At 49.0% G+C, this 26,356-nt stretch overlaps 9 protein-coding genes across 9 annotated transcripts; 5 read left to right on the forward strand and 4 right to left on the reverse strand.

Annotated features, from left to right (window-relative positions):
• Positions 1–547: 547 nt before the first annotated feature.
• N7516_010396 (DNA repair protein RAD16) lies at positions 548–3,481 on the reverse strand (the record flags this gene model as incomplete). Its single annotated transcript, XM_057223115.1, has 2 exons — positions 548–2,503; positions 2,555–3,481. The coding sequence occupies 2 exons, from the start codon at positions 3,479–3,481 to the stop codon at positions 548–550; spliced, it is 2,883 nt and encodes a 960-aa protein (XP_057070336.1).
• Positions 3,482–4,182: 701 nt separating this feature from the next.
• On the forward strand, positions 4,183–6,176 carry rad7 (uncharacterized protein; the record flags this gene model as incomplete). The annotated part of the gene is made up of 4 exons (XM_057223116.1): positions 4,183–4,275; positions 4,324–4,863; positions 4,932–5,097; positions 5,149–6,176. 4 exons carry the CDS (start codon positions 4,183–4,185, stop codon positions 6,174–6,176), a joined length of 1,827 nt encoding a protein of 608 aa, XP_057070337.1.
• Positions 6,177–6,588: 412 nt separating this feature from the next.
• N7516_010398 (pirin family protein) lies at positions 6,589–7,704 on the reverse strand (the record flags this gene model as incomplete). Its single annotated transcript, XM_057223117.1, has 1 exon — positions 6,589–7,704. One exon carries the CDS (start codon positions 7,702–7,704, stop codon positions 6,589–6,591), a length of 1,116 nt encoding a protein of 371 aa, XP_057070338.1.
• An 838-nt stretch (positions 7,705–8,542) lies between these two features.
• On the forward strand, positions 8,543–10,101 carry N7516_010399 (PRKCSH domain-containing protein; the record flags this gene model as incomplete). The annotated part of the gene is made up of 2 exons (XM_057223118.1): positions 8,543–8,656; positions 8,716–10,101. 2 exons carry the CDS (start codon positions 8,543–8,545, stop codon positions 10,099–10,101), a joined length of 1,500 nt encoding a protein of 499 aa, XP_057070339.1.
• Positions 10,102–11,025: 924 nt separating this feature from the next.
• N7516_010400 (cytoskeletal protein-binding protein SLA1) lies at positions 11,026–14,538 on the forward strand (the record flags this gene model as incomplete). Its single annotated transcript, XM_057223119.1, has 3 exons — positions 11,026–11,223; positions 11,299–14,413; positions 14,474–14,538. 3 exons carry the CDS (start codon positions 11,026–11,028, stop codon positions 14,497–14,499), a joined length of 3,339 nt encoding a protein of 1,112 aa, XP_057070340.1. The 3' UTR covers positions 14,500–14,538.
• A 1,410-nt stretch (positions 14,539–15,948) lies between these two features.
• N7516_010401 (putative C6 transcription factor) lies at positions 15,949–17,940 on the reverse strand (the record flags this gene model as incomplete). Its single annotated transcript, XM_057223120.1, has 1 exon — positions 15,949–17,940. The coding sequence occupies one exon, from the start codon at positions 17,938–17,940 to the stop codon at positions 15,949–15,951; it is 1,992 nt and encodes a 663-aa protein (XP_057070341.1).
• Positions 17,941–18,294: 354 nt separating this feature from the next.
• N7516_010402 (phosphosulfolactate synthase) lies at positions 18,295–19,583 on the reverse strand (the record flags this gene model as incomplete). Its single annotated transcript, XM_057223121.1, has 6 exons — positions 18,295–18,787; positions 18,851–18,933; positions 19,008–19,087; positions 19,146–19,183; positions 19,238–19,275; positions 19,344–19,583. 6 exons carry the CDS (start codon positions 19,581–19,583, stop codon positions 18,295–18,297), a joined length of 972 nt encoding a protein of 323 aa, XP_057070342.1.
• Positions 19,584–20,699: 1,116 nt separating this feature from the next.
• Positions 20,700–22,158, forward strand: N7516_010403 (phosphatase PAP2 family protein; the record flags this gene model as incomplete). The annotated part of the gene is made up of 3 exons (XM_057223122.1): positions 20,700–21,080; positions 21,153–21,696; positions 21,740–22,158. 3 exons carry the CDS (start codon positions 20,700–20,702, stop codon positions 22,156–22,158), a joined length of 1,344 nt encoding a protein of 447 aa, XP_057070343.1.
• Positions 22,159–23,986: 1,828 nt separating this feature from the next.
• On the forward strand, positions 23,987–26,001 carry N7516_010404 (uncharacterized protein; the record flags this gene model as incomplete). Its single annotated transcript, XM_057223123.1, has 5 exons — positions 23,987–24,110; positions 24,224–24,704; positions 24,770–25,136; positions 25,192–25,411; positions 25,466–26,001. 5 exons carry the CDS (start codon positions 23,987–23,989, stop codon positions 25,999–26,001), a joined length of 1,728 nt encoding a protein of 575 aa, XP_057070344.1.
• Positions 26,002–26,356: the final 355 nt, after the last annotated feature.

Below are 26,356 nucleotides of genomic sequence, written 5' to 3' on the forward strand. Positions count from 1 at the left end.
AGGATAAGTTCTAATTAAATAAAAATAAGGGAGGAAAAGAAGGTGGAGAGGGAAGTCCAAGCTTTTTCAGCCTTACAAATTGAAGAACCGTCCACGAGACTATGTTTTATGTTGTACGTACCCTGTCCCCTAAGGCCATAAGAAGGAAAGATGAGCGCAGGCAACAGAGATTGTTTGTATTTTGCCAAGACTTCCAACATTGAAGAGGGTCCCCCATCGAACCTCATTTGATGTCCATCTGGTTCAGGGGGAAAAGATCAGCCCTATATTTAGTACATATGTTCTTATGTTGTAGATGCCTAATTGTCTAATGAGAGGTTGATTTTCGTCTTATCAAATGACTTGGAATTAAAGGCAACTGCCTAGAAGCTAAACATAGAAAGAAAGAAAAAAAAAAAAGATTCTGATAGTACACATAGAGAGATAATGGTCGTAAGGTCATGGGCATCATGGGAGTAAAAAGAAAAGAAATAGAAAATAGAGATCACTCCTTGCGTGAAGATTGACCAACGTGGTGTATTGGAAGGAAGATCGGTTCCAGATGTCTCTAGGTGCCTCGGAAGAGGAACTGCATGTCCTCCGGAGTCAGTTTCTCCAATGCTGCCGCTTGATCTTTATTCAGGGTACCTCGGATGAGGTTGGCTTTCTTCTCTTGAAGTTGAATGATTCGCGACTCGACCGAGTCCTCGATACAGAGCCGAGTGACCACACAAGGCCGCTGCTGGCCAATTCGGTGACTGCGGTCGGCGCTTTGCCATTCCGCCGCGGGATTCCACCATGGGTCGACAATAAAAACTCGGGATGCTTCCGTCAGGTTGAGTGCCACGCCACCAGCCTTGAGGGAGACTAAGAAAACTTCAACCTCGGGCTTAGTCATGAAATGCTCAATGGACTTTTGCCGCTGGGCTGGGGTCATCGATCCATCCAGCATCACCGTGTTGAACCCCGCATGGCGTAACCGCCACTCGACCAGTTGTAGCATGGATGTGAACTGGGAGAAGATAATGGATTTAGGGGTATGGCTTTTGCTTCGCTCCTTAAAGAGTTCGTAGAGGAGCATCTCGATTTTCGTGGACGAAGTCCAACTCTCCATGGAGATGCGGTTGATGATGGAATTCTTCTTGACAGACTCTTCGTATTCTGCAAGGGTGGGTTGTTCCAAATCAATGGAGAGAGCGATATGGCACTGTGGGCAGTCGACATGCTTGCTATCGTCTTGGAAAGACTGGATATAGTCCTTGGCACATTGGCGACAGAATTCATGACGGCACTGAGACCGGATGGCATCTTCTGCAGGGTCATCACAGACGCAGCACACAGCAACGTTGAACCCCGCTTGCGTCTTTTTCTTCAAAATGAGATCGGGATGGTTCGCAACTTGGCGCATCTGCATGATCAATCCGAAGATGTTGGCATAGTTGTTCAACATGACACCCTCGCTCACGTAGGTATCGAATTTCCTGGTCGATTGCGTCATGATGCTACGTGAGAAATCTTGTTCGATCTCGCCGAAAAATTCATTGTGCAACGTGATACGTTTAGGTGGAAGCTCCATCGACTTTGTATGTTGGTGTTTCATGCGGCGAAGCATGATATGATCCGTGATGAGCCGGAGCTTGTCGAGTCCGTCTTTGCGTTGTTTCTGGGTTTTCCCCTCGATGATGGGGTTGAGGATTTCCTTGTTGAAGATTGAAATATGCATAAACCCAGTGTGAGAGCACTCAGTACAACGTCCCTCTTTGGTCGAGGTCCATTGGAGTTGTTCGCAATCGCACTCCTTACAAAAGTAGCATGCGAATGGCTTGACTTGTAGAAAACGTAGAAGGGAAAAGAATTCTCCAATCCGGTTCTGTACAGGTGTGCCCGATAGGCACCACTTGTATGTAGCCTCCAAGGCAAAACATGCCCTGGCAACTCCCGTGGTACGCGATTTGATACTATGCGCCTCGTCAAGAATGAGGCGGTGATAGTGCACTGCGTGGATGACACTATCTGCTTTGACCACCGTTTCCCCACGAGAGAAGCCTTTCTCCTGCTTGCGGTGCATGGATTCGAGACTTGCGTAAGAAATCATGATGACATCGTATTTGCGAATATCAGCCCGTGTCAACTTTTTGACTTTTGGATCGGAATTGTGATAGACCAAGACTTTCAGCTTGCCATCCGTGTATTCCTTGATCTCGGATACCCACTGCATCAAAGCAACCGGTGGCACGAGGACGAGAGTCGGGTTAGGCTGGGGGTAATCAGACATGATGAGTGAAACTGCTTGAATGGTCTTTCCCATGCCCATCTCATCACCCAACAAACCACCCTTGTACTGAGTCTTTTCCTGTGCAATCATCCAGTTCAAACCCTCCAGTTGGAATGGTTTGAGATTGCGAGTGATGGAGATAGGTTGCTTAGCTTCTTTGGGCTGGATAATCGGTTGTGCTTTGAGCGTATCCCACATGGTGGCAATTTTGGGATGTTTGTCCACCAGTTTCTTTCGGTCTTTGTCTACCTAGGTGATGGTCAGTCATGTATAGGCGCGCGGGGAAAGAACCCGACTTACACGTCGAGCTCTCCGCTGCTCTTCCCAGGTTGGAGGCAGATCTGCTTCAGAGTTGTGAAGATCGTCATTGAGGCCTTCTCCCAAAGGACTGGGAGATCTGCCCTCCAGAGGATCCTCCGAGGTATCCGAATCAGCGCCAGAATCAAGTCCCGGTGGCTCAGAGCTCAACGGAGAGAAGAACACCGGTCTAGAATCTGGGTCCGAGTCGTATTCCAAGTGTTCATTAATGAATTTGTCTACAAGCAAACGTTGCTCTGCTGTCGTGCGTGGATACTCGTATTCCTCCATTTGAAGGGCATGGGCCAGAGCAGTGTCGGAAGCCTCACGATCGGGTCGAACAGACAGATCACCTGTCCGCCGTTTTACCGTCCTTTTTTTGGACACATGAGCTAGTGGAACATCAGAGGCATCATCATTATCCTCCGCCAGTGCGGCTGTGGACCTTTTCCTTCCTCTTTGGGAAGTTCCTAGAGATAATGCGCTCGACTGTAATCTCTTCACGCGATCAGCGGCATTGATACGCGCCGAAGTCTTTGTCGCAATCTTGGTGTCAGGTTCAGTAACTGCCGCACCAACACTAGTAGCTGGGGTACTATAGCCCGTGGATAGATCCCCAAGCGGACTCCGAGAATTAGAGTCACTGGGAGATTCATTTTTCATGGGCACCACCACCGCAATTCCAACCGAAGCAGAATTGTCCGGTGCTTCCGAGTCCGATATACCAATATAGTCATCCTCATCTACCTCGGAATCTTGGATGACGCGGCGAGATCGAGAAAGGGATGACCCACCGGCTCGCAGAGGTCCTGATCGAGTTGATCGACTTGATCGACGGAGAGGGGATGAATTCCTCAATGACGTTTCACTGAATTGTGAATCATCTTCTGAATCAGGGATTGTGGTTCTGGGTCTCAGATTGCGCCCCATATTGAAACCGAGCAGATATAGAGAGGTGGAATGACAGTTATGAATTGGAGGTGTGTGAAGCTATAAGAATTGATCATATTAGCTGGGTTTGAAAAAGAAAACACGTGGGGGAGTGACAGGGGTGTACCTAGCAAATTGCGACTTCACTTGTTTGTGTTATATGTGATATAACTATGTGATATATGCGGGTAGTTGCTAGGAAGGAAATAGGATTTGAAAATAGGATAAGGCAAGAAAGTAGAAGATGAAAATCAGAGGAGATTCAAGAGAATGAGATGAAGTCGGGGAGGCAGCAGAGGGTGCCTGAACCAGAAATTTTCCTCGGAATCCTCCCCGATTTCCCCTTCTTTCTTTTTCTTTTTTTCTTTTAAAGTGGCAAATCTTCCTATCTTCATCTTCATCAACAGGAATCATACAAGAATCAAAAGATCTCTCTTCATTACTCTGTGTCTTACCTTCTTCCCCTGTGTCTTATCTCTCAGATAAGACCGCGTTAAGTGAAACGCGAAATCGCCACGAGTCCTGTGACTTCGGGACTTAGAGTCTCACTTTACTTCCCCCTACATCCCAAATATCAAATATGTGAGTCTTATTCATTATTTTCAAATTATGATTTGAAACTGACTACATTAAAAGGACTGGGAGGAGACGGGCAAGGCCAACAAGACAGCCAAGTCAGCCTCAGGGCATTCGGGGCCCGTATGTTTCATTCCCTTACTTTCTTTTCACCGTATATCACTCCAGAGACACTAACTTCAAACTCTAGACGCTCTGCCTTGACTGACTATCTTGCTGTATGTTGATTCTTATCTACATAGTGTGGCTTGACTGACTGGTTTTAGTCAAATAATATCTCAGCCCAACAAATTCGTGATGATTGGGACCGCCGCCAAGCCGAGGCACAGCGCCAGCACCAAACTGAACAAGAAACATCCAATCCAGTTGAAGAGTCTAGGTCTCCGTCAGTCTTGGAGTCACCAGAGGACCCGGTCAAAAGGCGCAAGCGCCAGCAAGCCATTGCAAGGATTAAAAATAGCAAGGAGTTTGCTAAGCGCAAGGCTCGCTTTAGTGGCGATTACGATGATGAGGGAGACGACGATTCCCTTGCCCTACAGATCCATGAAGAAAAGAACCGACCACAACCCGGTCAACTTGCAAACTGCGAGATCTGCGACAAGCGTTTCACCGTAACTCCCTACAGCAAGGCCGGTCCGAACGGAGGCTTGCTTTGCATTGACTGCTCTAAGAAACAAAAGGCCGATGAGAAAAAGCCTCCCGCCAAGAAACGTGCCCCTGGAATTGGACGTCGTCAAAATCAAGCTAATCTACTTGATGGACTGACTCCTCATGGCACTCAGAGTCTGCTGGAAACCTGCATCAAGGTATGTCCACGACATTTAACACTAAAAATCCCCAGGGCATTGACCAGGGAGTGCTAATAATTTTCTAGAAAGTGGCAGATTATATCCATGATATTGAGGACTTCGGTGATTTGCCTCCATCATTGCTGTTACGTCTCGGTCAAATTTTATCTAGAAGGCGGGCCGTGACTCCACGCACCTTGGATCTGTTCTTACGACCTCAATACACATCCATTGACCTGTTCGATTGTGCTAGTAAGTCAGGGTTATCGCCTCTCTTTCAGACAAAGTCTAACCAGTGGCTAGAACTCGGCACGGATGATTACCACAAGATCCTAGCTTCCATGCCTCGTCTAACAAGAGTCAACCTTCGCTTTACTACTCCAATGAAGGACCGGATTTTCCACTATATGATAGAACGTGATATGGAGATCAAAGATCTCCATCTGGATGGGCCCAACCTTGTGACCGATGCCTGTTGGCGTCAACTTTTCATAAAACTTGGTCATCGTTTCCTGAGCCTCAAACTGTGGAACCTGGATTCTGCCTTTGATAACGAAACCGCTCGAGTGATGTGCCTTCAATGCCCCAACCTTCAGCGACTGAAACTGAAATTTTTACACAAAATCGACAATGACATGCTTGAGGGAATTTCGACGCTCAAGTCCCTTCAGCATTTGTCGCTACGTTTTCTGGACGAGACCGAGACCAAAACTGAGCCTCTCCTTCAAATCATGAGTAGCATTGGTCCTCATCTAGAAACCCTCTCTCTGGAGGAATTCCAGTCTGCCGATGATCGACTCTTAGAGTATATCCATGACCATTGCCGTCGTCTGACCAAGCTTCGTCTTACCCTCAACTCGACCTTCACCGATAAAGGATTAGCCGCATTCTTCGCAGGCTGGTCTAATCCGGCCCTTACCTATGTGGACTTGAACTCCCTCCGGGACGTGGACATGACGAATCCCGGCGGTCCGGAGGAGCCTATTGGGCTTGCATCCGATGGCTTTGTTGCACTTATGGAACATTCGGGCTCAAAAGTTCGACACTTGAACATTGCGTCGTGCCGTCACGTTTCATACAAAGCATTCGAACAGGTTTTCGCGGAAGGTAAAATATATCCCAATCTCAAGTATCTTGATATCTCGTTTAGCACTGTCGTGGACGACTACCTTACGCAGTGCATCTTCCGGTGCTGTCCGGCCCTTCAGAGACTGGTTGTCTTTGCTTGTTTCAAGATTCGCGACGTCCACATCCCCAGGGGAGTTGCCCTGATCGGCACTGTGGGAGCGACTATCAAAGTGGACGGAATCACCCAGACTGAGACTATTTGAGTGACGCTACGGTGGATCGACATGTGCTACACCAGTGCATAGGCTACTCAAGTCATCTTGAAGATTAATCTGGTCTTATGAACTAATTGAATCTCGGTCCTTTTCTTAAGAATAAGCAAAATTTATAATTTAGGATCTACCAATTTCTTAATGGAGTCAATGAATACATATGCACTTATCATCTCCAAATTACGAGACCGTATACAAACCTAGTAGACCAAGCTAAAAGGGATTGGGGGATCGTTGTAATCACTTCCCCTTAGGGATGTACGAATTTCCCGGGACATGCTAAATCATTCATACAACAGACTTCATTCAATATCATATATACATACGCCAAACACCATCATTTATGTAACCATAGTCCATATATCTCAAGAAAATTCAACCCAATTAACAGAATCCATGATCTTTATGCCATTCGCTTGCCAATATCACTCTGCCAGTTTCGGGTCCTCTCAAACCCATTGGAGGCAGTCTGGTAGTCGAGCATCGCCTGGTAAACCTCCTCCTGAGTGTTCAATACGAAAGGTCCATACTGAACAACCTTCTGGTCCAGAGGCTGGCCAGCCGCAAGGAAGATACGGGAATCCTTTTCGGCATTGTCTGGGACGGAGAGTTCAACAAAGTCACCCTTCTGCTCGAATTCGACGTTTGTGAATTCCTTCACGACGCGAGTGGAATCATTCGAGCCAAAGATGGTCTCACCAGCCAAAGTGTAGGCAAATGAGTTCCATTCCTGTGGCAGGGGCTGCGAGATACGACCTCCTGGCTTGATGGTGATATCCAAGATCCAGACAGGGGTGTAGGCCAAGTCGCGCACGGAGTCAACACCGTGCGACTGGCCTGAGATGACCTTAACTATAACGCGGCCCTCATCGACTGTGGCGAGAGGGATCTCCTCAGCGCGCAGATCACGGTAACGAGGCTCACAGAACTTTAACTTCTGGGGCAGATCGACCCACAACTGCATACCGACATTGGGGCTACCGTCCTCGTTCTCGTGGGGCATCTCAGCGTGCATGATGCCACGGCCTGCAGTCATGAATTGCAGATCGCCAGATCCAATGGTGCCCTTGTTACCGGCAAAGTCTTCATGGTCAACGCCGCCGGACAACAAGTAGGTGATGGTCTCCTGGCCGCGGTGGGGGTGGTCGGGGAAGCCGGCGCCCTTGCCGATGGTGAAGTGGTCGAGCATGAGGAAGGGACTGAAGTTGCGGAGCTTGGCAGTTCCAATTGAGCGGCGCACACGGGCACCTGCACCTTCTGCTTGCTCAATGGCAATGAATGCTTGTCGAATTGCGCGAGGAACGGACATGTCTGTGATGGGGAAGTATATGGGAGTCCGGGTTTCTAGGTTGAGGTTTGTCTGATTGACAATGTTTGTTGTCTCAAGGTACTTTGACCGGCTAGGAGCTTGTTGTTGGATGAATGTGAGGAAAGAGTCTTTGAGAGAGTCTTTGATAGAAGGGTTATAGGCAATGAAGATTGCTGTGATGCAAATTAAAAGTGGCAGAAGTAATTTCATGGATGAGATGATGGCTATTTATATGAGAAGGGAGTTGATTGAAACGAGTAGAATGTTCTTGGAAAATAAATTCTGTCAGCGTTAGTCAATCTCTCATAAATAACTCTTCGTACTCCGTACTCTGCTGGGGCATCCCGAGGTCATCGATAATGCTTTGCAAGACATCAGTCAGCTCGATTCGGCCAATGAAATGGCCTGGCTTTATTACCAACCCCCTGTCAGCACCCGCTAAGCAGAAGACTAACCATATAAGGTTAGTATTGATACCTGATAAATCTGGTACTAATGCTGAGTTCAGCATTTCAAATCAGGTGACCTGGAAATTGGAGGATCTATAAGCTGAGAGTAATTCGGCGGATATAAGTACGGATATAAGTGTGTTATAGATTTAATACACTGTAGTCTGAATCTAGATATTGCCCCATATTCATATTATAAATAACCATTTCTGTGTATTCTGCATTTACATCTGCTTCTTAAGTGTTCGAAGTACACCAGCACATAACTATAGCTTGGCATAGATTAGTGGTTATCAGATAAGGCCACGGAGCAGCTGCCGCTCTCCACTGCCAAACCTGACATGCGAGAACTGGCTACCGGGTACAACATAGGCATTTAATTCATTCCAGCCTTGGGAAATTGTTTGCTTCTGTCTTAATATAATTCCACTGATACCAATAAGCGATTGATTTACATGACAAACCCTTACCATTGCCGAATTGAAGCTTCTTGCGGCAAGCGCCTTTCGCGGGGAAGGCTTCAGGCTACCTGACTTCCACCCCTAGACTCCACTGTCATCCTTGGTTCACTGCGTTCTAAACTGATCTATTCAGAAGAGATGGGTAACTCGGCAAGCCTGTCACCGTGGCTGGTGTTGGCCTGTGCCGTGTCCAGCGTGTGGGCGAATAAAAAGCCATTCAACATTAATGACGATATCCTAGCCTATCCCCAGGTAGGTGGATCTGATTTACACTGATTTGAAGCAAGACTAACGTTGGATATTTCTTAAAGTATCAAGTGACCTTCCCCGAGGAGTATGTGCTCGAATCTCACGCCGACGCACTGCTCCAATCCCAGGCCAGCCCCGGCGTCAATGACCAGAACAACCCCCAAGTTTATATGGGCAAGGGTACAACAGATTCCACCGACCAGCCCGAGGATGTGGGTGGATCTTCATTTACCTACGAAGAAATGGTACTCGAGGACCGGCGACTCCTCTGCCAGATCCCACGTGTCGCGAACGATGACCATAATACAACGAGAGACAAGGAGAATAGCAAGTCTGAGGAGCAGAAGGAACTAGCTCGGGCAACAGATCGTGGCCTGGAACTGCTACGTGAAATGGAAGGGAAATGCATGTACTATTTCTCTGGCTGGTGGTCCTACTCCTTCTGTTATCAGAAGCAGATCAAGCAGTTCCATGCGCTCCCTGCTGGCCGTGGTGTCCCAAACTACCCACCCATCGAAGATACCCAGACACATTCCTTTGTCTTGGGAAGATTTATCGGCGACAAGGGCGAGGAAGAGAAACCATCTGCCAAAACAGATGTGGCAGAGCTTCACACAAAGGGTGGCTCGCGGTACTTGGTCCAGCATCTGAGTGGCGGGACCAAGTGTGACCTGACGGGGCGCGAGCGCAAGGTTGAAGTGCAGTTCCACTGTCACCCACAATCGGCAGATCACATCGGTTGGATCAAGGAGCTCACCACGTGCTCTTACCTAATGGTGATTTATACCCCTCGTCTATGTGACGACGTTGCTTTCATGCCACCACGGCAGGATGAGATACACACTATCGAGTGCCGTGAAATCCTGATGCCCGACGAAGTCACCGAGTGGGAGGCCATCAAAGAGTGGTACATGACCAACCAACTGGCCGATGCTGCTACAGATGCGGATTCTGATGTCGCCCAATCCGAGCTCCCGATTATCGGAGGGATCGAAGTCGGAGGCCGTAAACTTGTTGGCATGGAGGGCAAGGTAATTGAAAAAGGACGTGTGGCATCCGCAGGCGAGGAGCGGGTGGAGGTGGTTGCGAAGCGTGAGAATGGCGAGATTCGGAAAACGTCCAAACAGGTTCTGAAAAAGTACGATATCGACCCGGAGAAACTGGAAGAGATGAAGAATCTACTGGAAGAAGAAGCAGATGGCAAAGACTGGACGCTGGAGGTTGTTGAAAGCAATGGTGTGATCAAGTTCCAAGGCGTCCTTGATGAAGACGAGGAAGACACTTGGAACGACAAGGTATCTTCAGAGAAACAACCCGAAAAGAAGGTGTCTGGAAGTTCCACTGGTCAAAAACCCAAGCAGGAAAAAGAGTCGGCCGAAAAGAAAAAGCAACCCTCAAACAAGCCCAAAAATGAGGGCAGTGAGGAGACCTTTAAGGATGAACTATAAGCTTATATAGTAGATCTTGTACATTTTGATATTTCCTTTTCTTTCCACCCTCATAGGAATGATATCGTGTTTTTCACAGACACTGTTACTGCTACTGATTCTAAGCTTTGTATAGAGTAATATCTTGTATGAATTCACCTGTGCAATTGCATTCAATCCACTTACCTTAGAAGTATACATAACTATGTAGTAGGGCGTAGGCGGGATCTGTCTCGTGCTCCGTATATATGTACACTTTGTGGAAATCTATACATCCTAATCCTAGACAGCTTTAGGGTAAGAAGCCTTATAAGGTTAGATACAGTCAATTTAACTGCAATTCCACACAGTCTCAAGACAAATATACTAATCAAGAGGCAATCAAAAAGCGATATACTGTCGCCCGTACGGAGTAGACGTACGTCAGTTACCCCAGTTGCGGAGCCGGCGCTTTAAATAGAAAAGTAGGTTACCGGAGAATTTAAGAGAATTGGGAGAATCCAAATATACGAATAATAGCAAGAAAAGAATCTCCCAAAAGAGTAGCGAAAGCATTCAATGGAAGAGAATGTCCCCAAAAACCCCATAGTTAAGCAACGAGGCAACGTGACTGTAAACTCCCTAATCGCCTGGCCCACCTTCCCGCCCTCTCCCTCTCCCTAATCTAACCACCTTCTCTTCTTCTTCCTCCCCTCTCTCAATCCCTCGCGCCTAGATCAGTTTTATCTACCTCTCCCTCATCTCATTCGCATTCGACTTACCCTACTCCGCGCACTAAGGAGCGCCAAGGCTGACCGATCAACGGCGTCCCCAATTACAATTACACCCAGTCTCCCCCAAACTACATCACTGCGAAATCTAGAGCTGGCACGTTAACACGCTGCCATTTGCAGCGGACTATCGTCATAATTGATTGGTGCCGTCGGATCACTACTTGTTTCCAATATGGGTTTCATCGGTGTCTACTCGGCTGTGTACGACTACCAGCCACAGGGAGCCGGCGAACTCGAGATTCACGAGGGCGACCTCCTTTACATCTTGGAAAAGAATACGGATGATGATTGGTGGAGGGCTAAAAAGAAGGCTAGCCGGGAGGATGAAGACGAACCTGAAGGCCTAGTCCCCAACAACTATGTCGAAGAGGTGAGTCTCCGCCGATGGAATGCATCCGCGCAGCCATTCGCTGCGTGAACAATTGTTGACATTAGATGAAATAAGGCACCACCAGCGCACAGAGCTACAGCCCTCTTCGACTACACGCGACAGACCGACGAGGAGGTTTCCTTCTCAGAAGATGCTGAGCTGATGGTTTACGATACCTCGGATCCGGATTGGACGTTGGTTGGATACAACTCTGAGTATGGATTTGCGCCGTCCAATTACATCGAAATTATTGAGGATGCCTCCGATGCAACGACTGCCCCTCCGCCTTCTACTCGAGCCGAGCCTGCCGCGCCGACGCTTCCGCAGCGGCCGACGCAGACTGGCCCGGAAGAAACTGAGGCATCACCCGCCGCCTCTCCGGTTGATATGTCTCACAACCCCGCTGCCGCTGCGATCGCCAGTATCATTCACAAGCAGCATGCCCCTACGGGCGCACCTGCCGAGACAACTAGAGATGAGCCCCCGCCACCCAGTCTTCCGGTCCGGCCGTCGTACGATCAAGCAGAGGAGCGCGAGGAGTCTCCGCCGCCTAGTCTGCCACGTCGACCACCCTCGGAACATGCGTCGCCGCCTATGAACCGTTATTCGCCTGACCCAACTCCACCACCCCGTCCTCAGCAGACGGCGCCTGCTATGGGTCATGATGGAACACGTGTCAAGGCATCTCCCCCTTACAACCGGGCGGGTGAGATGACGCCTCGGTCACCTTCCGGCTATCATATCTACAACATTAATGAGATGGTTGAAGTTATGGGCAAGAGAAAGAAGATGCCGACTACATTGGGAATCAACATGGCCACTGGAATTATCTTCATTTCTCCCGAAGGTGACGATCGGCAGAAAGAATGGACAGCGGAGAAGCTCACTCATTACTCTATCGAAGGCAAGCATGTCTTTATCGATCTTATCAAGCCTAGCAAGAGCATCGATTTCCATGCAGGTGCCAAAGACACTGCTCACGAGATCGCAGCGGCACTTGGTGAGATCGCCGGCGCCTACCGGGCAGGAGGATTGCGCGAGGTGCTCGAGGCGGGAGAAGGCGGCGGTCCAAAGAAGGGCCAGATCCTGTATGACTTCATGGCGCAAGGCGATGATGAAGTTACAGTAGCTATTGGAGACGAGGTCATCGTCCTTGATGATACCAAGTCCGAAGAGTGGTGGATGGTGCGGCGATTGAAGAACAACAAGGAGGGTGTTGTCCCCAGCAGCTATGTTGAGGTCACAGGATTGATACCCAAGGCGCCACTAATGCCTAACGAACCAGGCCTGTCGAGTGTGGAAAAGAACCGGATGGAAGAGATGCGGCTATCCAAACTTGCGATGGGCAAGTCACGGACGGACTCGATAGATTCATCGGACCGTCACAGCAAGCGCGACAGCAAGATCAAGTCGAAGCCTGATCCGACTAAAGTGCGAAAGTGGACGGATCGGACCAAGGACTTCACAGTGGAAGCCCAGTTCATAGGTCTCCAGGATGGCAAAATCCAGCTTCATAAGGTGAACGGTATCAAGATTGCCGTCCCTGTCTCCAAGATGTCTGTTGAAGATCTTGAGCATGTGGAGAAGGTCGCCGGTGTTTCGCTTGATGAGGACAAACCTCTTTCAAGCATCCGACCTCGGGCTGCCGTTACTAAAGATTCCAAGTCTGGGGCCTCTGTGCAGCGTTCCGACTACGATTGGTTTGACTTCTTCCTTAAGGCTGGCGTTGGACCACATCGCTGTGAGCGATATGCACAATCCTTTAACAAAGACGCGATTGACGAATCTGTGCTGCCTGACATCACATCTGAAATCCTTCATAATTTGGGTCTAAACCAGGGTGATACCTTGCGAGTGATGAAGGTTTTGGATGCTAAATATGGCCGTACCCCGGACAAGTCCAAGCCTCGAAACGTCAGTTTCGGCGGCGAGGAATTCATTGGAAATGGCGAGGACGGAGGGCAAGGTGGCCTGTTTTCCGGACCCGGTGGTGTGCTGCGCAACAATACTCGCAGGGGCAGACCGACACCCAACGTCCAAGCCGGAGAGGTTGATCCCAAAGCGTTCGGGCAGGGAGATGAACCTAAATCACCAGATAGCTCGGCGAGCCCACCACCCCCTGCGGAAGCTGAAAAGCCTGCTGCAACCGGATTTGAAGATGATGCTTGGGAGGTGAAACAGCCGAAACAGCCTGCTAAGCCATCTGCAGCTGCCACTCCGACACCACCGCCTGCAGCAGCCCAGGTTCCTCAGGCAACAGGGGCAATGGCTGATCTGACTTTGCTCCAAACTCCATTGCAGCCGACACCGGCTCAGCCTACTGCACAGCCTGCCCCGCCTATGCCTGCCCTACAGCCGCAGGCCACTGCCGTGCAATCACCAGCTGCACAACAGGCTCAGCAAACCGGTGCTACCCCCAGCTTATTTGCGCAAGTGGCACAGATCGGACAGCATCAGCAAGGTTTCAACCCTCAGCAGACTGGGTTCCAAGCACAGGCCAGACAACGTCCCCAGGCCCCTCAGGCAGTTGGACAAAACTCACTTCTGCCTCCGCCTCCGCCTCCCCAGCGCCCACTGTCCGCGCCTCAAAACTTTTCGCAACAGCAAAACTCCTTTGGTCCTCCTCCATTGCAAGCTCAACTGACAGGCCTCCCCCAGGCAGGTCCTCCTGTTGCTCCTCCTGGCCAGAGTCTGAGTGAAGTAAACCAGCAGCGTTACCAAGCTGCAATGCAACCGCAAGCGACAGGATTTATTGGTCAAAACCAATACCAGAATGCATTGATGCCGCAGCCCACAGCGTTTACTCCCCAGTCACAATTCGGTATCCAGCAGCAGCAACAACAACAGCCGTTTGGTGGTATGGCCCCTCAACAAACTGGGTTCCAAGGACTTGGGCCGCAGCCCACGGGCTTCGGTGGATATGGGCAGTTCCAACAACCAATGCAGACGGGTGTTAACTCTGTTCTTCCTCCTGCATTGCAACCGCAACCCACTGGTGTCAATGGCTACGGTAACCAATCCTATCCATCTCCGCCCCCAGTGCCGCCAATTCCCCAGCAACCTACAGCCACTCCTCTGTCGCCACAGAAGACCGGACCGCCTCCCTCCATCAGATTTGGTGTCAAGCCAGATGGCCCCAAGAAGCTTGAGCCACAGCCGACTGGACTCAGAGCCAACCTTTCGCAAGCTAGTAAGTGTCTTTCATACTATTACAGGTGATAAAAGTAACAGAAACTAACTCGATCAATAGCCCCAAATAATCCGTTCGGTTTCTAATCTGCTTTCTGTGTTCACCCATACTAGACTGGCGTATATAATCCTGATTTCCTGGCAATTCTCCACATGTTGCCCTGAAGTCTTGCTCATTCTGAGGCCGGGATGTCCTTTTCACATATCGCAGCTTGTCCTTTCGAACCAGTGCCCTTGGAATCAACACCTGTACATATCATGACCCTGGTCCCCGTTTTGACGCAGCGCGTATCGAAGCTCATGCCACGAATCCTCTTCCTCTTTTCTCCCCTTGCAAAATCCCCCGCACTTAGTGAGCTATCCATATTCTTTCCCTGTGCTCTGTGACAGATCTGGCTATGCCTCTCATATCCTGCATGTTTCATTGTCTCTAGCATACTGTCATATAAATCTGTCTATGGTGATGCTTATTGTGTGGATGCCCTCTCTTTCTCCGTTTCATTTTGTCGGTTGGATGTTTTACTTTTTTTGCTTGTTCTCTCCCTGGTTACTAGCTCATACATAATCCATGGAGCTGTCGGTATTTAGCCTGGTCTACCTACTCCATGCAGTAAATATTTCTAGGCACCGCTACCCGGATCGAACTTTTTCCAGTAATGTGAACATACGTGAGGTGTATTATGACTCAAAACAAGGCCATTTCCTTTCTCCGGGGTTTCCCGTACGCGACGGCTGTGAAATAACAGCTCTGAGCCATGTGGCAAGTTCCCTCCATTCAAACAGGGTTGGTCTAGATAGGGTAAATGTTCCGTGCGTCTTCTCGGAGCTTCGTATATGCTGCGGTGATCTCGGAAATATGAGAGTGTGGGTGGTGAAGGTATTCCGGGAACTTTGAAAGCGATATAGTCGTGACTGACCGTGGTATACTCTCCGGGGCGGAGGAGGAGCCTTGCTGGACGAGGGACATCACGTCGTTCCAGAAACCCGAGGAATGCTTTATGGGAGATGTCAATGGCTTCAAATAGAAGAAGTCAAGTATAAATTATACTCTCATATCACAGGTGCGAAATCTGACCAATGCCACAGACCATAAAAATAAATCGATTCGCCCTTGGGGTATATATATATCTCTCTCAATAAACACATCCACTTATGTGGACAAAAAAGTACGAGGGGAGTGAATCCTCGCAGCATGGACATAGACATCCTCCGAAATAATAACACACCAGATCTGTGCTAGTGCTCCACCTTTCCATCACATCTTTAGATTTTGGAACACAAGGATGAGGCAATCACGGCTCATCCCCCCAAATGCCAAAGACTGGAAGATCCTCAGCCATATACAGCAGACCATTATCCGGGAACATCACGTCAGAAAGCGGGGATGGGCCGGACACTGGGAGTGGGCCAGAAGGAATAGTCCCACCGGGAGAGCAACCCACAGGGATGCCTGAGGTAGTTAATGCAGAGATGGCTGCATCGTAGGATAAAGCTGCGGTGGGGTCTGAGCCATTGCATAGGGCTTCCCAGACATCGTTATCGGTTGAAAGTTGGGATTGAGGGAGTGGTTGGGAGGGGAGGTAGGAGGATGGAGTTCCAAGGGGTATTTTTTTCGGGGGAGGTAGGAGATAGTACAGTGGCAGATGCAGATGAATGAGTATCACTTGGACCAGTGGAAGGTAGAGCCTCTGGGGTCGGGGAGTTACGATCCTCATCACCACCTACTTGGCCAAAAAGTTGGTCGACCTGTTTGCTGCGCCTATTCATCCATTGTCGGTTTCGCCGGGAAACGTATTCAGTTACAGCAGCGCGGAGGTATTTGATAATCTGGAAGAAACGGCATGCATGTGGATCGTGCGGGACAAATAGCTCTAGGAACCGTTCGGCTTTGTTCATTCCTTCTTCCAAGGGGAGGAGATTATCGTAGTCGGCGAAGAATGCAGCGCCGAGGACGATAACAGAGTTAAAAACAGAGTTGATCAAGAAGGGTAGTCGACGTGGAAGGGAGGTATAATGGCTGAGATCATCGACTACATCTAGACCACGAAGTGCGGAATAGACACATGCATCGGCAAACAAGGATATTCGGGAGCTACCGTTTCGACTTTCGGATGAATCGGGTTTGCCCTTGACATACTGGGCGACACGGTATATAAGGAATGGCCTTGTCAACAAGATGATCGACCAGTAATATGACCCGAACACATGAGCTGCAGCTAGGTTGTTTTCCATGGATTTATTTTCGAGCCGTTCAGTCTGCATTTTGAGGATTGCTGGCAGAATGCGAACCCAAGCCCGATGCTGATTGGAGATCGCCTCTGCGACATTGATCGATATGACTTGCTTCATGTACACATCGGTCAAGATCCGTTCGAATATTCGACAAAGCGAACTCACCGCAGCAGAAAGCTGCTGGTCTGCGGTCAAATGGGGTTGTGATTCTCCTGATATCAGGGCATCTTCACGACTATCATAGTCGTAATCTGAAGTTGCGGGAGGGCGTCCTAGGGAGGCGCTGAGGAATAGATCCATCATCCGAAGACTCTTCCAAACTCGCTCCCTCGCTCGGCGCTCACGCCCACAAAAGAGCGCGTTTGCATCCTTGCGGTGAATTCCGACCGCGTAGGCAGCACGTAGAGCAATCCCCAGATTCATAAATGCGCCATTGCGCCTGCATGCGCCAAGCATATACATGGAAACCAAAATATATGATTGAATGGTGGATATGCTTGGAGTTTCCTGAAAGGCCGAGAAGGCCAATTGGCGACCGCTGCCAAAATATTGTTCAGCTACTGTCTGGTCAATATCCGAAACCTGAGCTCCAATGGCAATGACAAGATAGAAGATAGAGCTAACGGTATCTTCGTCGCCCGATGGGTTTGCAACCCAACTAGCTAGCCGTGGGTGAAACTCTTCCAGATCAAACAAGTCAAGCAATGGGCTTGTAGCAAGCACAAACTGACGAGCTAGTCGTTGGGCTTCTTCGTTGTTTGGTGGCGCAACTAGCGCTCCGGACTGAGTGCTTGGGTTGCTTTGAAAGGCCTCGAGCATTGAGTGTCGTGAGTTGTCCTCGGTGAACTCACATCGGCCAATGGAGGATGTCACAATGCGGCGTAGACTCTGTAAAAACGACAAACTCGCCGAATCACCAATATACATAAACTTTCCCTGGCCGTCGCGCAGAAGCCGCGCCACTTTTGGCACGGGAGCTGTCCCATCCTTCTCATCTTTTTCCTGGCGTTCCATATTCATTCCTTGGTCTTCGAGGGAGTTCAAGAGGCGGTCCATGGCCGTTTCGCGCTGTGGAGATGGTACCATGCGCTCACTGAGCAACATTGTCGAGTCCTTGGGGTCTGGCTTGAGTAGGCGTGCGGGCCGATCCGAGAAATGGCATTCCGACTCTTTGTGCCTCTGAACACAGATTGTGCATGGTTTTTCACCGTTGCATTTCTGTTTCCGCCGTTTACAGCTGTCACAGGCACGTCGGCATCGGAGCCGTGCTCCCGGGGTAGTGCGGGCCCGAGGCATCCCGATCACCACGATCGCGTTTGATGAATAGGTCGGGTCACTAGTCCGGGGTTTCGGTGGTAATCATCGATGCATGTTTTGAACCGATTGATCCGAGGGCGATTTGGATTGATTCAAGTCATTGTTGAGGTCTAATGTGATGCTAAAGACCGCTAAGTGCGGGCGTCCGTCTGCTTTCCCCGGACTCCACTATATGACTAAGCGTATTTTTCCCATGGACCTGCCCAGGCACCTCCAGAGACATTGTTGTACATCATTGTGGATGAATGTAGATTCAAAAAACTCGAATAACGCATTGATACATTGATATGGCAAGAATAAATGTACTTCAATTCCCAAAAAAATTCCCGAGGATTATGGCCGGAACGACACTATCTTGCCCCAGGTGTCGGCAGTGCCCCAGATGCCAGCCCGGAGGCATTCCAACTGCACAATCTGGCTGTGATCCACAAAGAGGTTGACATCAATACCAAACTCACGGACGTACCAACTAAAGACCTTGGGATCCGCAGCCTCAAACATGACACGCTCAGGAGGAAGCTCCTTCATGATCCTTGACACCACATCAGTCCGCCAGGACTTGACGTTTTCAGTGATGCCTTCTGATTCGATCATCAACCGCTTCACGCCAGCGTTAAGGAATTTATGACCCAAGTTCACCAATTTGCCAGGGTCCGAGGTCCCAATTGCTTCAAGTCCTGAGGCAGGTGTGTCCCCACCGGCTCCGAATTGAATCCCTAATTCAGGCTTTGGTTCCAACTTGTATGAGTGGACTTTGTCAATAAGGCGGAGCCAGTCATCCTCTGGGATTGATAGGAAACCGGAAGACAGTTCAATGACGTCGAGTCTATGTTGACTGGTCAGATTTTATATTCTCGGCCCTTGGACCTTGAGCTGGAGATTCACGTACCCGAGATCCTTGCATTTCTTCAAGTAGCGGTCAAATACCGTATTCGTATCCGGGTGTGTGAGGAGATGCTCGGCCCATCCACCCTTAAAGAAGGGACCTAGTGTCAGGAGTATGCTTCTAAATGCGCTATTTTTCGGGGAGTCTAAGACAGTCTTACCGTTGAGATGTATACGCCGTGCTCATGGGCAAGATCGACCAATTCCCGCAGTGGTTTCTCGTGAAAGAGAGAAAAAGCACCTGGGTGTGTCTCAGCGCTTTCGTTTCTAGGGAGAATCGCAGCCGTGTTAGGACTCACCTCCGGCAAACTTGAGACCATCTACATGGTCGCCCATCCTATCAGATGCTGTTAGATATCATTGGATGAGTAGTTGGATTTCGGAATATTACGTTTCGAGGATATCTGCGAGATATCGTTTGCCCATGACCTTATTTAGGTTAGCTTCAGGAAAAAAAGAAGAAAAAAAGACCGACAATAGGACTATATGGCACGTACTGAGTAGTATGGACCTCTGATCTCAGTCACTCCCCTTGTTCTGGGCTTGGCCGGTCTAGGGTTTGACCGTGCGAAGCCAAAGCCATTTTGTTTGTCTTGCAGAAGAGTGAGTCCTTGGTATATATTCGATATATTCGGAGTGGTCGAAAAGTGTCGGGATGAGGTCGACAAAGCAATAGCCGCTTGGGATGAGGCGCGGCTCATGACACGCCCGGCTGTAAGTGGATTAGCAGACACCATATTTGAGGAGTTGATCAGATGTTGAGTTGAATCTTAGGTAGATATGTTAGGTAGAGTATTTAGGTAGAGTATTCACCTTGGATATGTATGTATGTATGCTGGGAAGGGTTGACGTCAAACGGACCTCATCGAATGAATCTCAGATATTACGTCGGAACAAGTATTAGTTACATCACGTTAATTCTAATTATATAGTTATATACTCCGTTATATAGTTAACAAACACCCACACACACACACACATATATATATACATTGTAGATATATACCAGGTATAGGACAAGAAAAGAGATAGTTATAGATCCATGTAATAACTAATGTATATATAGTTAGTTACACTAGGACTATTACTAACTAGTGTAAAATACCTAGGTATGCATAGAGTACCTCGGACCTCCTCTCTGCCGATCTCCGAGACCACTTCGCCTTATAGAGTCTCCGGTATCCGAGCCGGCGCTAGTTTTAGTACATGTTGGCGGAATACGGAATAAATGTACGAGTACGAAGTATAACATTAGAATTACTAGTATAAGTACAATTACAAGTACAATTACAGTTACAATTACAGTTACAATTACAATTGTAATGTCTTGGCCTTGCCAATATGGTAATATGTCACATGCATCTATGTATAACTTTGTATGTCGATTGTATAATTCCCACTCTTATCCAATCAAATAGGGTTACCGAAGTATGGAATGTTATGTGTCCGCTGCATTCACGACCGCCAAGAAATAAGGTCAGCCTTGTGGACTCACCTTTTGAAACATATTGTTCAATATGCGGTGTATACCTCGGTGTATGGATGTATGCCCAATGGCAAAGAAAGGCAAAAAAAACAAAAAAAAACAAAAAAAAGACACCCTAGAGCTGTTGATTCCGGTGACTCCCGTGGCTGTCTGACTTGCCCTGGCACCTGCCCTGGCCATTTTTGTATTTTGAACACAACCAGGTGGCCCTGAACCCCCTCCCACCCCCCTCCTCAGTTATCTCCATATCTCAAATCCTCTCATTCTTAAGGTAGTTCATTATATGTTGCCAGGGCGTCTTTTTTCTTCCCTTTTCCCGTTGAGAAACGGTACATAGGTACTAGTTCCTTTGTCTGATACCCACATCATGGGAGCTGGAACGGTCATAGAGCCTCTGGTGGTTATTGTTCTCTTGTTTGGAGGCACCTGGATCAACCGCTCTGTGGGATCATCCTCGACTCTACACTACCGCCGACGGAACTCGAACGATCTTCAACGAGTCGCTTCATCTGATTCTCTGGAGTCGGGATACTCAAGCCAATCGACCAGAGATGGCCTGCTGGGCTCTCGGTCCTGCTCACCGCCAGCCCCAGAAGATAGATGGCACAAGCGACAGGTTGGACTCCTGGGGTTGAACTTTGAGGTGTCATCGCCGAATACTATCGTTTTCCAAGACCGCTTGCTCAGCCGATTGCTCCGAAAGTTTCCTTTCTTGGTAGAATGTTGGTATTGGGCTTTGGTTTACTGGGTAGGTCGATGTTGCTATTTGCTTTCTTATCTTCAGCCTTGGCCAAAACCCATAACTCACAAATTTATGCAGACGTACCAGCTCGGTCGCGCCTTTACCGCCATCACTCTCAAGGATGACACCGTCGATGTTGCGAGGAGACATGCATTGCAGCTAATCGTGATCGAGGAGAATCTGGGTATATTCTGGGAGACCTTGATTCAAAGATGCTTCCTTCGCCAACCCCTTGTCATGTCTTGGATCAATTGGATATACTCCTTCATTCACATTCCCGGGACAATCGCGTTTCTTGTTTGGCTCTATTACTATACTACCGTGCGGAATCGAATCGATGAGGCTCAGCCTGGAAAGCCCAGGGGTGCTGTGAGTGGGTCGCCTGCAGGTCCTCTATTATACCAGGCCCGTCGGCGGACTTTGGCCGTGTGCAATCTTCTCGCATTTGTGGTTTTCACTCTTTGGCCTTGCATGCCACCTCGGTTACTGAGTGACCCCGCCGCGGATGGTGAAGAGGCGGATCTCGGCCGCAGTTATGGGTTCGTGGACACGGTACATGGTATCAATGGATCGGGCAGTGTTTGGACAGAAAACCGCTTCTGTAATCAATATGGCAAGTCCTGTCTGACCTGAGTTTTCTCAATGAATACTTGACTTACTGCTAGCAGCGGCAATGCCTTCCTTGCATTTTGGGTACTCTTTAATGATTGGCCTAACACTGATAACAATCCCTTTGCCACAGCACCACCGGCGCACAATCCTGCGCACTAGGCTGACCCGAGTCCTGAGATTGAACCTCCCGTCAGGGCACCGCCTTGTTTGCGTCACACTCGGCTTCCTATATCCGTTTACCATCCTTGTGGCTATTGTTGCCACAGCCAACCATTTCATTCTGGATGCTGTCGCGGGAGCTCTTGTATGTGCCTTGGGGTGGTATTTCAATAGGGTGCTGCTCAATCTGTTACCACTGGAGGACTACTTCCTTTGCCTTGTCCGGATCCACAAGCCGGAACCGTCACTTCTCGCTGTCCCTGAAGAGGATCTCCCCACGAGTGAAACCGTTTCTGAACATACTCGCATCTGAGTCCACTCACCAGGGTTAGGCATTTCATGGTCGATCTGACTTTGGACTCAGCATCTTTGCTTTAGAAACTTGATACCCTGTATGAAACCCCCACCAGACTGGTCTGGTGTATAATCTGTGCATATGGACCTCCTAGGTATTGTTACCTAGTTCTCTCTGCTGTGTCTCCTCTCCTGTACCTAATCGGCCAACTAATATGTTTACGCAAGTAAGATTCTTTGTTTGCTGGAGGAGCCCGAAAGACGAGCATCTGAGGATCTATCAATTTCCTTTTGTCTACATACTACATAAAACCTGAACATACAAAACAAACCTCATAATAATAATTTCTTTCAGATACAAAATAGAAAGAAAGACATAAAAACCTCCTAGAAACCAAAAAAAAAAAGCATCAGATCAGAAAAAGCCCAAATCGCATCATCTTTAGATGTGGGAGGAGGAGGAGAAGGAGGAGGAAGAGGAGGAGGGGGGTCGCATAGAACTTTAGATGCGTTTAGGAACAACAGAAATCAACCCATTCGATTTGGTTTTATCCCTCGTATTTGCCCATCCCCATTCAAATCGACATCCAACGTTACCGATTTAAGATTATATTGTGCTTCATCACGTATACGTGGTCGTCGCCGACACAAGCACCGCGAGTTAATAACGTGAAGTCCTGTCGAGGTACAAGAGTCGCAAGCTCCCTAGATGACCGTTCATTTCACGATCTGCTCACAGTGAAGTGATTGCATACCATTCTCAAAACCAGTCGATACAATCTTGATAACGATTGGCAACCTCAATCTATATTGTCAATCTATTTGGCAAACTGCGATTGCTTAGAGCTTCAGGTTGCTTGCGACTGAAGACATTAACCGTACCCGATATTAAATACACACAAGACCAGCTCTGGATCAGATTGTTACAGTCTATAACAAAAGGAGCACGTCACTTTTCTTACCGTATGATCTGGTTTGAATCGAGAATCTTGCAGTTGATTGGAAAGGAATCGAATCTAATGAAGAATGCTAGGTTCATCCGCACGTGCCCAGCCTTGCCCATACAAGATATACTCACAGAATGGTATTATATGCCATCTGTGAATGAATGACCAGAAGATATTGATATTCTTCAACAACCAATTGCTTTCGTACCGTGTTGCCAAGATATACGGATGATTGTGAAGGCATACCCGTGGACAGCAAGAGAGACGTTGAACTCTTCATCTGCTGTGTGCTATATGCGATCAACCTGCGAGACAGAAGAGATTAGAAAGAGTCTCGGTCGTTCCTTCGCTTTACGTCGAAACATAGGCCTGCGATCTATGCGATCTGTGCGATAGGCAATTCCACAAATCCCAGGCGGCACTTCCTCTGTCCTCTGCCCTCTGCCTTCTGCCCTCTTCACACCTATCAGAAGTTCTCAATCCTTCATATTGACATCTCCAATACATCCTCCCATTGTGACGCACCTATTGTCTATCGATATCAAAGAGGTATGTAGTTATTCAGAGATATCGATATCTCGAAACCCCCTATCATACTCTGTGTATTGTGCAACAGGCTGTTGAGACCTGGAAAAAACAAAACCAAACCATCATCCCCATCATCCCCATCATCTCCAATTCATCGCTTTACTTGTTGTGTGGTGACTTGAAAGTTGTGGCGTCATTGGGGGTCTTCCGTTCTCAGACGCGTCTTGAAGTTCCCGCGCCTTTCGCGACTCTCTTTCTCTTCTCCACATCTCTCCTACACCTCCCCTGGAAGCTCCCTCCCACCACCTACCCCAGCTTCAAATCTACCAATCGCCTACTGATTTTCCACTCATCTCATCACAGCTTGCCACCATGGCTGATGATACCCCTGTGCCTACGCCCGTCGAGGGTGACCAGCCCGAGCGCGCTATTGAGCAGCCCACTGACTCCGAGAAGAAGTCTGAGGATGTGACTGTGTCGGAAGACAAGCCTGCCGGTAAGCATCGACTGATTGATACCAAGCAATCGTTTTGCGCCTCTATTTCTTAGCGCTGCCCCCCTGTCGGGACATCCTGTTTCTGTGCGACACTAACCCGCTGTTTCTTCCAGAGACCGAAGCCGCGACCGAGAAGAAGGCGGACGCTGAGGCTGAGGCTGAGGCTGATAAGCCTACTACCTCTGATGAAGTTCCTGAGGCCAAGGCCGATGACGAAGCTGCCGAAGCTGCACCAGCCGATGCAGAGGCTGCTGCGCCCGCGGAGGCCAACGGAACCCCTGCCTCAGCAAAGAAGTCCTCCAAGAACCGTCGCACCTCCACCGGTGCCACTCAGAAGCTGAGCCGCAAGAAGTCTCAGAGTCGCATCACCCACCTGGACGCTAAGCCCGGCCAAATCTATCTTGCCCGCCTTCGCAGTTATGCGCCCTGGCCTGCTATCATCTGTGACGAGGGAATCCTGCCTCCCAGCTTACTTGAAACTCGTCCCGTTACCGCCATGCAGAAGGATGGATCCTACAAAGGCGAGTATGGTGACGATGGCCGACGCGCCCATGAGCGTACCTTCCCCGTCATGTTCTTCGACACCAATGAATTGTGAGTCAAACATCCGCGCAGCCTCTACGCTAGACGCGAACTTGCTACTAACAATTTTTTGACAGTGCCTGGGTTCCCAACACCAACTTGACCCCCCTCGACCCTGCCGAGTGCAAAGGCATCTCCGAGAAGAATAAAAGCAAATCACTCATCAATGCCTACAAGGTCGCATCCGAGGGCCACAGCCTTCAGTACTTCAAGAAGCTCCTGAACGAGCACCAGGAAGCTATTGATCAGGAAGAGGCTGAGTTTGAAGCTCAGGAAGCAGAGAAGGCAGCTGCTAAGGCCGCAAAGGAGGCCAAGAAGGGTAAGCGCAAGAGCAAGGGTGCTGAGACCGATGTTGAAATGGAGGATGCGGATGACTCCAAGAAATCCAAGGCTCCTTCCAAGAAGCGCAAGAAGGATGTTGAGACCGATGCTGAAGCGGAAAAGGTATGTGTTGCAGGATCATTGTGATTTTGATCTCGCTCATCTCACAATATTATAGCCTGCTAAGACCCCCAAGTCCAACACCAAACTCAAGTTGACCACCCCCAAGGCTCCCGCCGAGGACACCGGAAAGAAGACTCCTTCCAAGACCAAGAAGGCACCTGCCAAGAAGGTCAAGGTAGTTCTTCCTGCCAGCGATGAAGGAGACAGTGCCGATGCCAAGGAATCCGAGAAGCCCATTGACCCAGAGGAGTTGAGAAAGAAGAAGGAGAAAGAGAGTACGCAATCCCCCGTCTTCCCCGATGATCCCGATGACTTATTGTACATTACAGTTCTGTTCCTCCGTCACAAGCTTCAGAAAGGTTTCATCTCCCGTGACCAACCCCCCAAGGAAGATGAAATGGCCAGTATGGCCAGCTACTTTGACAAGTTGGAGAAACACTCCGACTTGGAGGTGTCGATCATCCGTTCAACCAAGATTAACAAGGTCCTCAAGATGATTGTCAAGCTTAACTCCATTCCCCGGGACGAGGAGTTTAACTTCCGCCACCGTGCCATGAGCATCTTGTCTAGCTGGAAGAATATCCTGGACGCGGACACTCCCGGTTCTGCTGACAAGGATGAGAAGACTGCTGTTAACGGATCTAAGGAGGAGGATAGCGTTGAAACCCCCAAGTTGGAGACAGAGGAGGAGAAGGAGGCTGAGTCCAAGTCGACTAAGGATGTTGATTCTCCAATGCCCGACGCGGATGAGAAGGCCCCCGAGCTGGAGAAGGAAGAAAAGCCGGAGGAGAAGGCAGTTGAGGAGCCCACCGAGGAGCCCACCCAGGAGCCCACCGAGGAGAAGTCCGTCGAGACTACTGCTTAAGTGGTCTAAGAATCACGACTTTGCGATGTCTGTTTTCTTACTCTTTTCCATTTGCGCTTCCATTCATGTTCTCTTCTTTGTCTCTGTTTCAATCTACGCGGTTCTGCCGGTTTGTTTCCTTTTTTTATCTTTTTTGTCACCTGCCAATGCAATACTGGGATACGGGGCTGGACCAACCAGCAAGGCTTCTTTGAATCAATTGAAAATGTGATTGTTCTTTTTTTCTTTCTGAATTGGCTTCTACACATTGGCTTGTGTCCTAGCCATGGAGCATGGGAGTTACCTGGCTCTGGATCTTTTCCCAGAGGTTGCACGCCAATGATCTCTTTCGATGTCGAGCCCATTGTGTACCAAA

This window comes from Penicillium verrucosum (genome assembly GCF_028828655.1).
Source record: "Penicillium verrucosum strain IBT 35672 chromosome Unknown utg000004l_segment0_segment0, whole genome shotgun sequence".
Classification (NCBI taxonomy): Eukaryota; Fungi; Ascomycota; class Eurotiomycetes; order Eurotiales; family Aspergillaceae; genus Penicillium; species Penicillium verrucosum.